The following is a 12,892-nucleotide window of genomic DNA, read 5'->3' as shown; positions in this document are numbered from 1 at the left end:
TTACCAATATATTTATGTACAGCTTATTCATAAGAAGTACAATATGACTGAAAAAAACCGGCGTCAGCGATGGCTATGAAATAAAGACCGCTGTCATTTTATATGTAAAATTATATGGGAAATGTCATCGATAGTCATTTCCAAGGCAACTGGATACGCCAACTAGTTATGTCAATTGGTACTGAGCTCCATTGAAGCTAAGCCATAACCTAAGCTTAAAAAATGGAGACTGAAAAAACATTTGAAAAAACAATGACTCATGACCAGTGATGGGCAGTGAGTAAGTACCCAATAGGGCTAATAAAAAAGTTTGGGTATATACCTAGTATACACCAGAAGGTGTAGGGTATATCAAAGAAGAGGGTATATACCTACCTACGCCAGGATTTTTTCAAAATAAAAAATAGAGGAGTCGAATGTAAAAAAAACAGCACAGGCGAAAAAAGAACAAATTGTTCATTGTGTCAAGAATTTACTCAAAAGTTATATAAACGTATACGGGATAATGGTCTTTTTACTTTCTTAACGCATCCACCAAGACTTCTTTTTCGTAAATATATTTTTATATACTATTGTGATGTCTTTATGGGGTAAGATATAACAACAAATTGTTAACATTTGTTATAATATGTTAAATTAACTAAATAAACGTAATTGGGTATATAGAGTAGGTATATTGTATTTATATTGTTGGGTATATTGTATTTACCCAAATTCAAAGTACCCTGTATCTACCCAAGTATCAATATAGCTGGTAATATATATAATATATAATAATATGGCAAATATCAAAATACAACTTGTTGCTTTTGTATACCTATATCTCTGTCATATTTATAAAAAAAATCTAAAAACAAGAAAAATTAAAAACGTTCTACAGATAGGCACTGTATTTTTCTCGTTGTGGAAATCAAACTTTTTATATTATTTTAAATTATAAGTAGTATTCCTTTAATATTTTATGCAAAACAAAAAAAATATTTACAGGTATATTCAGAAAAGAAATATCAATATATTAGTTAAATTAACTTCTAGGTTCTCCTATATAGAATAGAATATAAATCATCTATTTCGCTACATATACATATTATAAAATCCAGCTCAAAAATAAACGATATAGAAGAAAAAAACTTCAAACATAGTTCGCTTACATGCTATTATATTCACTGACCATCGTCTAAATCTTGCAGTACTTCTGACTCGAAAGGCGTACAAATTTTAATGATTATATCGGATCCAGCCCATGCCACTGCCGATTTTACATTTCTCTCTTCCGATTTGATCATCACTAGTCCAAAAATTCAATTTATTAACAATTAAGGGAGTAAAAAATAGTATATAGTATTGTTCAAGTAGGGTACGCGTTTAAATTCACTTGAATCCTGCTCATTCCGGCGCCAGGATTAAATATTAACAAACGTAGCGCGGGAAATTGAAACCGAAACCGCCAAATATATAGAGAAGCGCAGAAACAATAACAACTGAATTACGGGTAGTGTCCAGGACTGATTATCGATACGTATGGAAGGAACTAAGGACGAGAATGGCTAAAAATACTGGCTTGGGACGAGGAACGGACATGCGATCGCTAGAAACCGGTTAAAACTGGAAAACTACGGAGCGTTTATGGAAAAATTCAGTTGAGATTGTTCCAAGAAAGCCGTATCGGAAACCTCAACGATAAATCTCACCGGAGTAAGATATTCTGGCAAAAATTCCACGATTTCGTGGTTAATTTAAAGCTATTTTCATTCCGGGTGTTTTACGAGCAAACGGGGATTTTAACGAACTTATTTGTAATGTTTCTTTGCCAAAAAACAATGGAAAACAACATTAATTTTATTACTGGCGATTTCTTCGGTATTTTAAGTACTGTTTCTATTATTATCACATTTACTCCTACGTAAAATAATATATAGACAATATTTATACTAAAATGCTATAACTCAGTTGTAAAATATGTACATTTAAAGAAAATTTCATAAATATAAACATTTTTTATTAAAAATTATTTTTTCTTATGCAACCAGACATACAATTTCTGAAAAGTTTGATGACAAAATGGTGAAAATAAAAAATATCAGATAACCTAAAATTGTTAGTGTGTAAATCTTACAAACATGTCTTTAAAACCGCAAACAAATATATTAGAACTGTTCGAATCAAAAGATCTAGTTAAAATATGCGCTCCAATGGTGCGATATAGTAAGCTTCAATTCAGAAACCTCGTAAGACAGTACGATTGTGATTTAGTATTCACTCCTATGATCTTGGCTGATTCCATTTGCAAGAGCTCTAAAGCGAGAAATAATGAATTTACTACTAATTTGATGGACACTCCTCTGGTAGTTCAATTTGCTGCAAACGAAATTCACGATTTTGTAGGCGCTTCTTACTTGGTTGCTCCTTATTGTGATGGAGTTGATTTAAACTGCGGATGTCCACAAAGGTGGGCTAAGGAAATGAAACTTGGTTGTGAGATGCTGAAAAACCCTCAAATAGTTTATGATTTAGTGAGACAATGCAGAAATACTATACCTAAACCTTTTACAGTTAGTGTTAAAACACGAATCTTGAAAGACTTGAAGAGAAGTGTAGAAATAGCTCGACAGTTAGAGCATAGCGGTGTCAGTTTTTTAACAATACATTCAAGATATCCGGAGGATAACTGTGGCCCAATTAACCAAGAAGCTTTGAAGAATATTTGTGAAAGTGTTCAAGTTCCAGTTGTTGGAAATGGAGGACTAACAACTTTAGAAGAATGTTACGAATTAAAAACAAAGACTGGCATCAAAGGAGTTATGGTAGCTAATGGTATATTGACAAATCCAGAGCTGTTCTCTGGATCTAACAAAACATCCCTACAGTGCATTCAAAAGTGGCTGGATATATGTTACAACAGTACTCTAACTTCAACAGAATATAATTCAACAGAATATTATGGAACAATTCATGAAAAACCTCATAATTTGACATTCCAGTGTTTCCACCATCATTTAGTTTTTATGCTAGAAAAAGTATTGACCAGGAAGCAAAGAAGGGTGTTTAATAATTTTAAATGTTTTAAACATGTATTAATATTTTTAAATGAACATTTAGGCATTAAACCACAGTTATTTACTCCAGAAACATTTAGTAGATATAATTCATTAGATACAGATTATAGTGGACGAGAGGTATGTTATAATGAACTAAATCCAAGCAAAAATACGTGTAATATGAAGCCTCAGCATGATTATTTGGCTACAAGCGGGAAATTTTTTAATTCAAAACAAAACGTAGATAATGTAGATGTAGATAGTCACTGGTCTGATATATTTGACGAAGCTGACTAATAAGAAAATGTTTTTTCTCTTTGTATTTAGTATAACGTCTGTTAGCTAAGATTATAATCGATAGTTAATTGCAGTCCTGTGATAATATTTTTTAAAAATATTTATTAATTTTATTTATGTACTAATATATTTTATGGATGACCAATGGCAAAATAATAAAATCATAATAAAATACATAAATTTCTTGCATAAATTTAAATTTAAGATGTTTGATATTTTGACTTCGCGGGTTTTGTCATTTAATTTTTATAAATCTGTGGTCAAAAACATTTCTTCTTTTTCGATTTTCAGGCGTCAATTGTTAATCATATTTTTTTTAAGTATATGGTTAATGGCTACAGCTGCCAGAGCTATCTGGTCTGTCATATTTTTTAAATTAATTTAAAGGCTTAAGCTGCTAGGAATATCCGACACTCTATCCACTCTCTAATTTGTCAATCTGTGGTTTGTAAATTCTTCTTTTTATTTTTTGAAGTACCTTTCGTTAATCATATTGATCAACTCACCTGTTATCTATGATATTGACTGTGTTGTTTAAGATTTACTCTATGGATTGATTTTGTTTGTATTTACAATTTTTTTACAGATTTAAATTGCTAAAATTGTATTTTAACTTTGAATGAGAATAAGTTACATAATTATAGTAAGTAATAAATTCTAGTTTCAACGTTGTATTCATTGCACTTTAATTTATAGCACCAGTAGATATGAAATTGTTTAGAGGCTTGATGAGCAGCGTAAAATTTAATCTAAAACACCAACCGGTTTTAGAGAGCACCAATGAATTATCAATACAGCTAGATAATAGCACCTTGGCCACTATTTCATTCGTTAAAGTTGATGAGAACACCTACGATTTAGTACACACATTAATACCAGAACAATTGCAAGGGCAAGGTTTAGGGCAGCTTTTTGCAGAAGTATAAATAAAACTAACAAATTCATTAGATTTCAATTAAAATATTTGTTTTTAGAGAGTTTTTGACCATCTTCTACAACATAACAAACAGTTAAAATTGACTTGTGAATTCCTTCAACACTTCTACATAAAAAATCAATCAAAATACAAAGGGCACGTAATTGAGGATTTCGATCTAGCATAAAATGGAACACTCAGATTATTTTGCCAAAATATTCTACCATTTCCACCACAAATACTTCAATTTTATGCTAAACAATTCGAAAGAGGCTATAACAAAATATCCCACCAATGTAGCCTTTAAACTATATCATTCATTAGCCCTAATTTTAACAAACAGATTAGAGGAAGCAATAAGGGATCTAGAAGGCATTAGAGAAGAACAAGATGTTAAATTATCAGCTACCATAGCTTTAATGTATGGCCACAAAATGCTAGGTATTGCAGGCAGAGATATTTTTGCAACTCTAGATACTCAAATGAAGGATTACCGAAAAACTGCACAATGGCAAGATTTTTATTACTCGGCTTTTGTCTTACTATCCTTAAGCAAACCAGAGAAAGCTCTGGATTATGTTGAAAAAGCTTTAGCATTGACCATTGAGCCAGAGACATTGGCATTAAAAGGATGGTTATTACTGATAACCAGATCTAATGCCAAGCAAAATGCTTCTACTATACGTGCAATATTTTCTAATGCCTTACAAAAGAATTCTAAAGATATTCTAGCTATTTTGGGTTACACAGAATGCTGTTTGCTGACTGCAGAATTCGCTGAGGCACTAAATTCAGTTAATCAGGCTATAGTAAGATGCCCCAATACAAATTTGGCACTGCTTCAGAAAATGAGGATCTTCTTTGCTGCACGTGATTGGGATCAAACTATTGAAACACTCAATAGGTAAGATATAATTTCTAATGATAGACATTCATTTGAATAGTATAATAAAATCTTTAAGATCCAAGACACATACAGAGTTATTATAAATATATGTATATTAAAGTTAATCATGTAAAATTAAGAATCTCAAAAAAGTAATTTGTGATAAAATGGTGATCCCAGCATTGGCAAAATCAGTCAGATTGAATCCTTACAAGTAATTATTATTGTTAATATTTATACTTTTTTCTATAGTACATTTCATAAAAAAAAGTTATATATTTTTTAGCAAATTTTAATGTTTTTTAATACACATGGATTTTATAATCTATTAATTTTTATTTTATTACTTTTTATCTGTTATTTTTATTATGGGAATCTTTGAATAAAGTTGAATCGAGAAAGCATTTTTATCCTTTGACAATACTCAAAAAAAAATTAAAATCAGTATGGTGTACCTATAGTTATTTAGTGTTTTTATTTTATATGTAAAAATACAGCTTATTTCAGTTTTTAACGCTAGTTTTGGATAAATATGTTCTAAATGTACTGTTTTAAAATAAATTAGTCTAATTTGGAGTATATTAATATATATTAACCTATTTTGGAGTTAGTATGCAACCAGTAATACAAGTTTATTTGAACTAATTTGGGAAAAGTTTTTTTTGTTTTTTTTTTGCTCATGTTAGGTTTTGGCAATTATAACATTTTAATGTAATTTTCCATAAGAATTGTTATTTCTTTCAATATATACAGTATGTCCCCGGATTGCCTTTACAGCAGGAAAAACTTTTTTATTATTTTCATTTTGAGAAAAATGCATTCTTCATAAAAATTTGTGCTCTTTCTAAAATGGTTAATTTCGTTTATAATTTTTCAAATTTTTCTACCGTTTTAGAGAAAATAAAAAAAAAACATGAAAATATGGTCGAATTTTTTCCTAAAAATCAAAACGCGTTTAATATAATTTCGTTTGCATTCTTTGGTAGATTGTTATTGATAAAATTTTAATTAACGTCATATTTTTTGCTGTTTTAAAATGTTAAGAAGCACAAAATTTATTAGTCCAATACTATGGAAAATGGAAAGGAATTGGTGATAATAGTTATCGAAATTATATTCAATTTCATTATATGTAACAAATACTGTATGATCAAAAAAATCTGCATCAAGTTAGCTTTGAAACGACGATCGGTGACATGCACATAATTTTACGTATAAAGTGACAGCGATTTTTTATTTCCAATTCAGTTTTAACGTCGTTTTTTTATTGCATGGTACCCTTGATGGTACTATACAATCCCAAAAAATGTATTCCAGCGTTGTCTTGGAAACGAAGATATCTGTCATTTTATTTGTAAAATTATAAGAGGAATATGACAGAATATAAGAGGAATATGACACATCGATCGTCATTTTCAAGCCAACTTAACGCCGTTTTTTTTTTCGATGATAAGGTTTAATCATAGAGAAAGGTAATAAAATTTTTTTATTACCTTTCTCTATGGGTTTAATCCAACACATTTTTTTGCAAAATCAGCAATATTTAAGATTTCACAAAAAATTGTTTTGTATAAGAGGTATTTTAGGAAAAAAACATTTTTTGTGTATATATTTTTATTTTTATAAAAATCTCCACAAACAATTTACTGGTTATATTAATTTATTTACTATCAGTACAAATAATTTGGCAGTAAGAATCTTATAAGCACAGATAACATAATTATTTTTATTACCAATCTTTAAAAAATCATTGCATATTGATTCTTATTTTACAGATTTAACGTAACAGACAGCGAAATTCTATACGCTCTCAAATACGAGATTTTGATAATCCTATGCCAATCGGGAAACACCAAAGATGGCGCGACTAAAATAAAAATATTCCACGACGCTTTGAAAAAATACGAACCCAACAACTCTATCGCTTTCACCGAAGCAGCCAAACTATTTTCAACAGCTTGCGCTAGAAATGAGACCGTTTTAAAGCAATGCATCTTTATTTCTGAGTCTGCCCTTCAAATTGACTCAGACACTGCTTCGGTAGTGGTCAATTTAGGATTCCAAATACTTCTTGCCGGTAAAACCAAAGAAGCAATCAGATTGTTTAAGTCCGCCACTAAACTTGATGAAACTTGCTTTGAGGCACTTCTAGGCCTGTCTTGGTGCGAATTTTATGAGCACGGTTGCTCAGAACAACTTCAACGACAAATAGAGTATCTTTTAGAGCTGAACGATTCACCAACCTCGTTGTCTTTAAAGTTTCTACAGGCTCGAGCTTCTAAAACTCAGTCAGATGCATTGGTTCACCTAGAGCATGTTTATAACCACAAAAAACTTCTCTCAAAGATATTTTACTATTCCGAAAGATACTTACTGGAACTGGATCCAGATTTTTGTCTGGAAGTCGTACAAGAGTACCTGGAACGTGCCCCCAACAAAGACCAGGCCTTAGATCTGGCTAAAATGATAGCAGACGCATGTCCAGGCTCGCCAAAAGCTTTGTACTTGCTGGCAAGAGTACTTACTTCACGAGGTGATCAAACTTCTGCTCTAAATATTTTGGAAAAGCTTTCAAAAGTTTCAGATGAGAGTTCCAGTGATGCCAGTCTTTTACAGGCAGAACTTCAAGTTGATACCGGGCAGTACGAAAGAGCTGCTCAAAGTTTGGAGGCTTGTATCAGCGTGAACTTCCAAGTTAGAGAAAATCCGCAATATCACTACGTCAGTGCTCTGGTAGATAAAAATTCTCATAACTACGCCGAAGCTATCCGAGCACTTACAACAGCTCTAAGTCTGGTTAAAGAGAAGAAATCATTTTTAACGGAAAAGACAGCTATTTATGTTGAATTGATCGATACACTAAACATTGTCGGTCAAACTGACGAGTCGTTGAAAGTTTTAGAAGAAGCAGCAGAAGATTTGCGTGGGAGTCCGGAAGAATCTAGAATTCTTCTGTTAAGCGCTGATAACATGCTGGCCAGGAAGAATATTCAAGGTGCTATAGATCTGCTTAACAAAATAACAAAACAGGAAGACTGTTATCGGGCAGCTAAAATAAAACTTGCCGACGTGTTTTTAAAGTATCGCAAAGATAAGTACGCTTTTTTGCAAATATATCAGGACTTTGTGGATGAAGATCCTTCAGCTTCGTCATATGTATTACTGGGCGATGCTTTCATGAAAGTACTTGAACCTGATGAGGCTTTGGAAAACTACGAGAAAGCTTTGAAAGCTAATCCGAAAGATCCAGCCCTTACTTTGAAAATGGGAACAGCCTTGGTGGAAACTCACTACTTCAATAGAGCTGTAGAGTACTACAAGAAAGCTATCAAGGACAGTCATTCAATAGAACTGAAACTACAACTGGCTGATTTGTATCTGAACTTGAGGGAGTACGAAAAAGGGGAGGTTTTGCTACTGAACGAATTAGAAGAGAACTCTTGGAAGAGTGGTGAGGAACTGGTAGATATAAGATTTAAGGCTCAGCTGTATCAGCTACTGTCTCAGCTACAGGAGAAGTCTGGGAACTTGACTTATGCGGTGAAAAGCTTGAAGGATGCGATGGATTGCCAGATGAGAGTCAAGAAAAGAATGTCAGTAGAACAGAACGGTAAGTTCTTGTCTATAAAATACAGGGTGTATATACTCATATACAGCGTGTTTCAAAAAATAGGTGCCATCTCTCGTGGGGAGATTCCTCACGTAAAAATAAGATTTATTTTGCATGTCAACATGGGTCCGATTCTGCTTTGTTCCGTAGCTACAGGGTGTTAAAGGGTGTTAATATATTTTCGATTTATTATAATTTTCTTCCAAGTACTTTAAGTACTTCCAATTTTCCTAATTTTCTTCCAAGTACATCAGGGACGTGCGCATGGGTTATCAGTGGAATATATTTCTAAAAAAGCATGGACGCCACTGACTTTTTTCTCTTGCTTACGAAATAGTGTAAGCAGTTTAATGCCGCTTAAAAATTGTCTCTTGATATTTTGTCGATTTCGGTCTCCTTGATGAGATAAACGCAATTTTATTAAATTGCCGTGATCCAAGTCTAATAGCAACCTTTAAAAAAAATGAATATAATTAACTTGCGAAAGTTTTAAATAAGTACCCATTGATTCCTCATCAAAAAATATGAAAAAAAGTTCCTATAAATATGGGTATGGAAATGCATAGTTTTAGAATTACAGGATGTTAAAACTTGTTAAAATTAGTTTTTTTGTAATTATCTTAAATACCATTATTTGTTTATTTAAAATTGCTGTATGTTGGACTAATAGTAATAATAACTAATAGTAATAATATAAAAATTAATAATAAATTAGGTAAAATATCTAATTTATTAATTTTATTTTAATTTTATTAATTGTAATTAAGAAAATTGCGTTTATCTCATCAAGGAGACCGAATTCGACAAAATATGAAAAGATAACTTTTAATTGGCCTTAAACGGCCTACGCAATTTTGATATCAAAGGAAAAAAGTCAATGGCGCACATATTTTTTTTTTAAATAGTCCAGTGTTGACCCATATGCACATCCGTGATGCATTTATCGACACTTTTCTAGCATTAAAATATGTAGCACTTATAGTAACTTTTACCCTTAAAATTTCATTCAAATCACTAAAAGAACTTGGATGAAAATTATAATAAATCGAAAGACTATTAAGATTTTAACACCCTTTAGCTACGAAACAAAGTAGAATCGGACCTATGTTGATATGAAAAATAAATCTTATTTTTACGTACGGAATCTCCCCACGAGAGAGAGGAACATGTTTTTTGAAACACCCTGTATATTGTTAAATACATTTTTTCCAGGTAATACTGAAGAGGTCGACCAAATTTTAGTAACACTTTCCACAAAACTGGGTGAAATGGCATTGTCAATGAAGAATTCTGAGCAGGCAGTTAACTATTACAAAGATGGTTTGTTGGTATCCCCTAATAATGTTTCCTTATTGACCTCCTTAGCCAAGCTCTATATGCAGACGAATTATTTGGAGTTGTGCCAACAAACATGCGCTACCATATTTAGGATCGATCCAGAGAATGAAGTGGCTTCTGTGATGATGGCAGACATTGCTTTCCGAAAGGTATATTATATTTTTATTCTTCTATTTCAGAAAAACACTCTGTGTGACAATTGAACATGACTGAAGAAATCGGTACATGTATATTATTTCGTATATTTTTCATTTCATTGATTTTATGGAAAGCACTGTTCATTAAAATGTTGTATCCTATGTTATAGGGCTTGTTTCTCTCTACAATTTCCTGTCTCACAAAGTACCGTTTGTGTCCGGGAAGGGTTTATAGTTTCATAGTTGTCGATTTTCGAAAGAAATCAGTACATGTATATTACTTCGTATATTTTTCATTTCATTGATTTTATGGAAAGCACTGTTCATTAAAATGTTGTATCCTATGTTATAGGGCTTGTTTCTCTCTACAATTTCCTGTCTCACAATGTACCGTTTGTGTCCGGGAAGGGTTTATAGTTTCATAGTTGTCGATTTTCGAAAGAAATCAGTACATGTATATTATTTCGTATATTTTTCATTTTATTGATTTTATGGAAAGCACTGTTCATTAAAATGTATCCTATGTTATAGGGCTTGTTTCTCTCTACAGTTTCCTGTCTCACAATGTACCGTTTGTGTCCGGGAAGGGTTCATAGTTTCATAGTTGTCGATTTTCGAAAGAAATCAGTACATGTAATTATTTCGTATATTTTTCAGTTTATTGATTTTATGGAAGCACTGTTATTCAGTAGGTATTCTTCTGGTATTCTTCATCAGATTACATTAGATTTACTTTGAATGTGGTAGGCCATGATTCAGTATTAAAACTAAAAGACTTTCGGACTTCCATTAGCGGTATTTATTTTTTTGCTTACATAACGTTTCGATCAGAAATATCACTGACCATTATCAAGTGTGAACTAAACTAAATCCCAAAACTCCTGAGCTTATATGAGGGGTTCAGAAGTGAACTGGATCAAGTTCTAGAAGATAATTATGGAGAAAATGAGAGTTAAAGTTTTTTAATGATACTTAGTTAAAATAAAACAAGCTGGAGAAGAAAACTTGACACAATGCTTTATTATATTTTAAATTGTATAATTGTACTTGGATTGCTAAAGATTTTATTATGTAAGGTAATAAAATCTTTAGCAATCCAAGTATAGCAATCCGTCAATCCCTTCAACACACTTGTCTAGAATTGTCCTTCGTGGAACCAAGTAACTTTAGCGCTGCTTGGCTGTTTGTAAAGATGGTCACTGAACGTCGTGTGATGAACATACATAGAAAAATAAGATACACATACCCGAAAAGGAAATAGAAATACATTTTATATAATCTCGATGTATTTATTATTCCCAGGTTGATTTTGACATGGCTCTATTTCACTTCAGCCAACTTGTATCAAGACAACCCACCAACTGGGATGCTTTAAGCAGACTAATTGAGGTTTCACGCAGGTTGGGCAACTTAGAGGAATGCGAAGAGTACATAAACTCTGCCGAGAAAATGTGCGTGAATCCCCAAAAGGAGCCAGGTATTGTTTAGTCTCAAATCATATTGTTTTTCAATATTATAATGTTTATTACAGGTTTTCTCTACTGCAAAGCCTTCTACCAATGGCATTCTGGCAACTTGAATGCAGCGCTTAAGAATTTTAATCAGGTCAGGCAAGATGGCAAGTTTGGTGTCCAGTCCTTGATGGCAATGATCGAGATATGTCTTAATCCTGATGATGAGATGCTGGCAGAACAGTTTATTGAGAGTGACGATATAGAGTATAGAGACTCCAGATCTTTGGCTTTAAAAACAGGTAAGAACTGATGAATAATCCTATTCAGTAATTATTATATCTTTATTCAGCTGAGAGACTCATCAAGGAGCTACGCCAAAGATTCGAGGTTGACGGAGGTGATCTCTTCAAATGCCGTCTTCTAGCCAACTTTAGACTTCTAGCTACCAAAGAAAAATACAACATCGAAAGGGCTTTAGACGATTTTGTTTCTATAGCCTCCCAGTCAGCCACCAAAGACAACCTTGGCACCATTCTAGGCATTTCGACAGCCCACGTGCTTCTCAAACAGCAACAACGCGCCAAAAATCAACTGAAACGAGTAGTTAAAAACCCGTGGACCTTCGAAGACGCTGACTACCTAGAACGATGCTGGCTTCTTCTAGCAGACTTGTACGTTCAGTCAAACAAGTTAGATTCCGCCTCAGAGCTGATCAACAAGGTTGTGCAGTATAACAAAGCTTGCACCAAAGCGCTGGAGTATTCTGGTTATATTGCTGAAAAAGAACATCGGTATAAAGAAGCAGCGAATAATTATGAAGGTGCCTGGAAGACTGGAGGTAGGACTAATCCTGGGGTGGGTTACAAGCTGGCTTATTGTCTGATGAAGTGCAAGAAGTACCCTCAGGCCATAGATACAGCCAATGAGGTGTTGAGACTGAGTCCGGATTATCCTAGTGTGAGGAAAGACGTTTTGGATAAGTGCATTAATAACCTTAGGATCTAAGCTTTAAAATAAATTTATTAAGGGTTTTAGTTTGTTTTATTTGTAGTTTTTGCTAGTTCTTTGTCGTTCTCTAGACGATTTTGTTTCTACAGCTTCCCAGTCGGCTAAAAAAATGTCAAGATGACCGGCTGGTACTGAATAAGTTGTGCTCAGTCTCAATTTTATCCAAATAAAAAAAAACATTGTATTATTAAGTTACGAGTTTTATTAC

General features: G+C 32.7%; 3 protein-coding genes across 4 annotated transcripts in view; 2 read left to right on the top strand and 1 right to left on the bottom strand.

Annotated features, from left to right (window-relative positions):
- LOC115876179 (synaptic vesicle glycoprotein 2B-like) overlaps window positions 1–1,564 on the bottom strand; it is a 52,675-nt gene extending 51,111 nt beyond the window's left edge. The window contains exon 1 of one of the 2 annotated variants that reach the window (XM_030891873.1): window positions 1,172–1,564. In XM_030891873.1, the coding sequence (XP_030747733.1) occupies window positions 1,172–1,286 (115 nt within the window). In that variant the 5' untranslated portion in view covers window positions 1,287–1,564. Of the gene's footprint in view, window positions 1–1,151 lie in introns of both variants that reach the window. The other variant, XM_030891875.1, reaches the window with a different exon arrangement.
- Window positions 1,565–2,072: 508 nt separating this feature from the next.
- LOC115876183 (tRNA-dihydrouridine(20a/20b) synthase [NAD(P)+]-like) lies at window positions 2,073–3,476 on the top strand. The gene has a single exon (XM_030891879.1). The coding sequence runs from the start codon at window positions 2,121–2,123 to the stop codon at window positions 3,333–3,335; it is 1,215 nt and encodes a 404-aa protein (XP_030747739.1). The 5' UTR covers window positions 2,073–2,120; the 3' UTR covers window positions 3,336–3,476.
- Window positions 3,477–3,878: 402 nt separating this feature from the next.
- LOC115876168 (tetratricopeptide repeat protein 21B-like) lies at window positions 3,879–12,846 on the top strand. The gene is made up of 8 exons (XM_030891853.1): window positions 3,879–3,978; window positions 4,032–4,255; window positions 4,310–5,155; window positions 6,913–8,747; window positions 9,960–10,234; window positions 11,525–11,699; window positions 11,754–11,975; window positions 12,026–12,846. The coding sequence occupies exons 3-8, from the start codon at window positions 4,440–4,442 to the stop codon at window positions 12,679–12,681; spliced, it is 3,879 nt and encodes a 1,292-aa protein (XP_030747713.1). The 5' UTR covers window positions 3,879–3,978; window positions 4,032–4,255; window positions 4,310–4,439; the 3' UTR covers window positions 12,682–12,846.
- Window positions 12,847–12,892: the final 46 nt, after the last annotated feature.

Source organism: Sitophilus oryzae, unplaced genomic scaffold, assembly GCF_002938485.1.
Source record: "Sitophilus oryzae breed Bouriz unplaced genomic scaffold, Soryzae_2.0 scaffold_1420_pilon_pilon, whole genome shotgun sequence".
NCBI lineage: Eukaryota > Metazoa > Arthropoda > Insecta > Coleoptera > Curculionidae > Sitophilus > Sitophilus oryzae.
This window is presented reverse-complemented; position numbering and strand designations above follow the sequence as displayed.

What these genes read in the sequence shown, in the direction of transcription:
- LOC115876183 (XM_030891879.1), top strand. Translation starts at nt 2,121, where the DNA reads ATGTCTTTAAAACCGCAAACAAATATATTAGAACTGTTCGAATCAAAA.
- LOC115876168 (XM_030891853.1), top strand. Translation starts at nt 4,440, where the DNA reads ATGGAACACTCAGATTATTTTGCCAAAATATTCTACCATTTCCACCAC. An exon ending in CAGACATTGCTTTCCGAAAG is followed by an intron (nt 10,235 to 11,524) that starts GTATATTATATT and finishes TATTATTCCCAG; the next exon opens with GTTGATTTTGACATGGCTCT. An exon ending in GAATCCCCAAAAGGAGCCAG is followed by an intron (nt 11,700 to 11,753) that starts GTATTGTTTAGT and finishes TGTTTATTACAG; the next exon opens with GTTTTCTCTACTGCAAAGCC.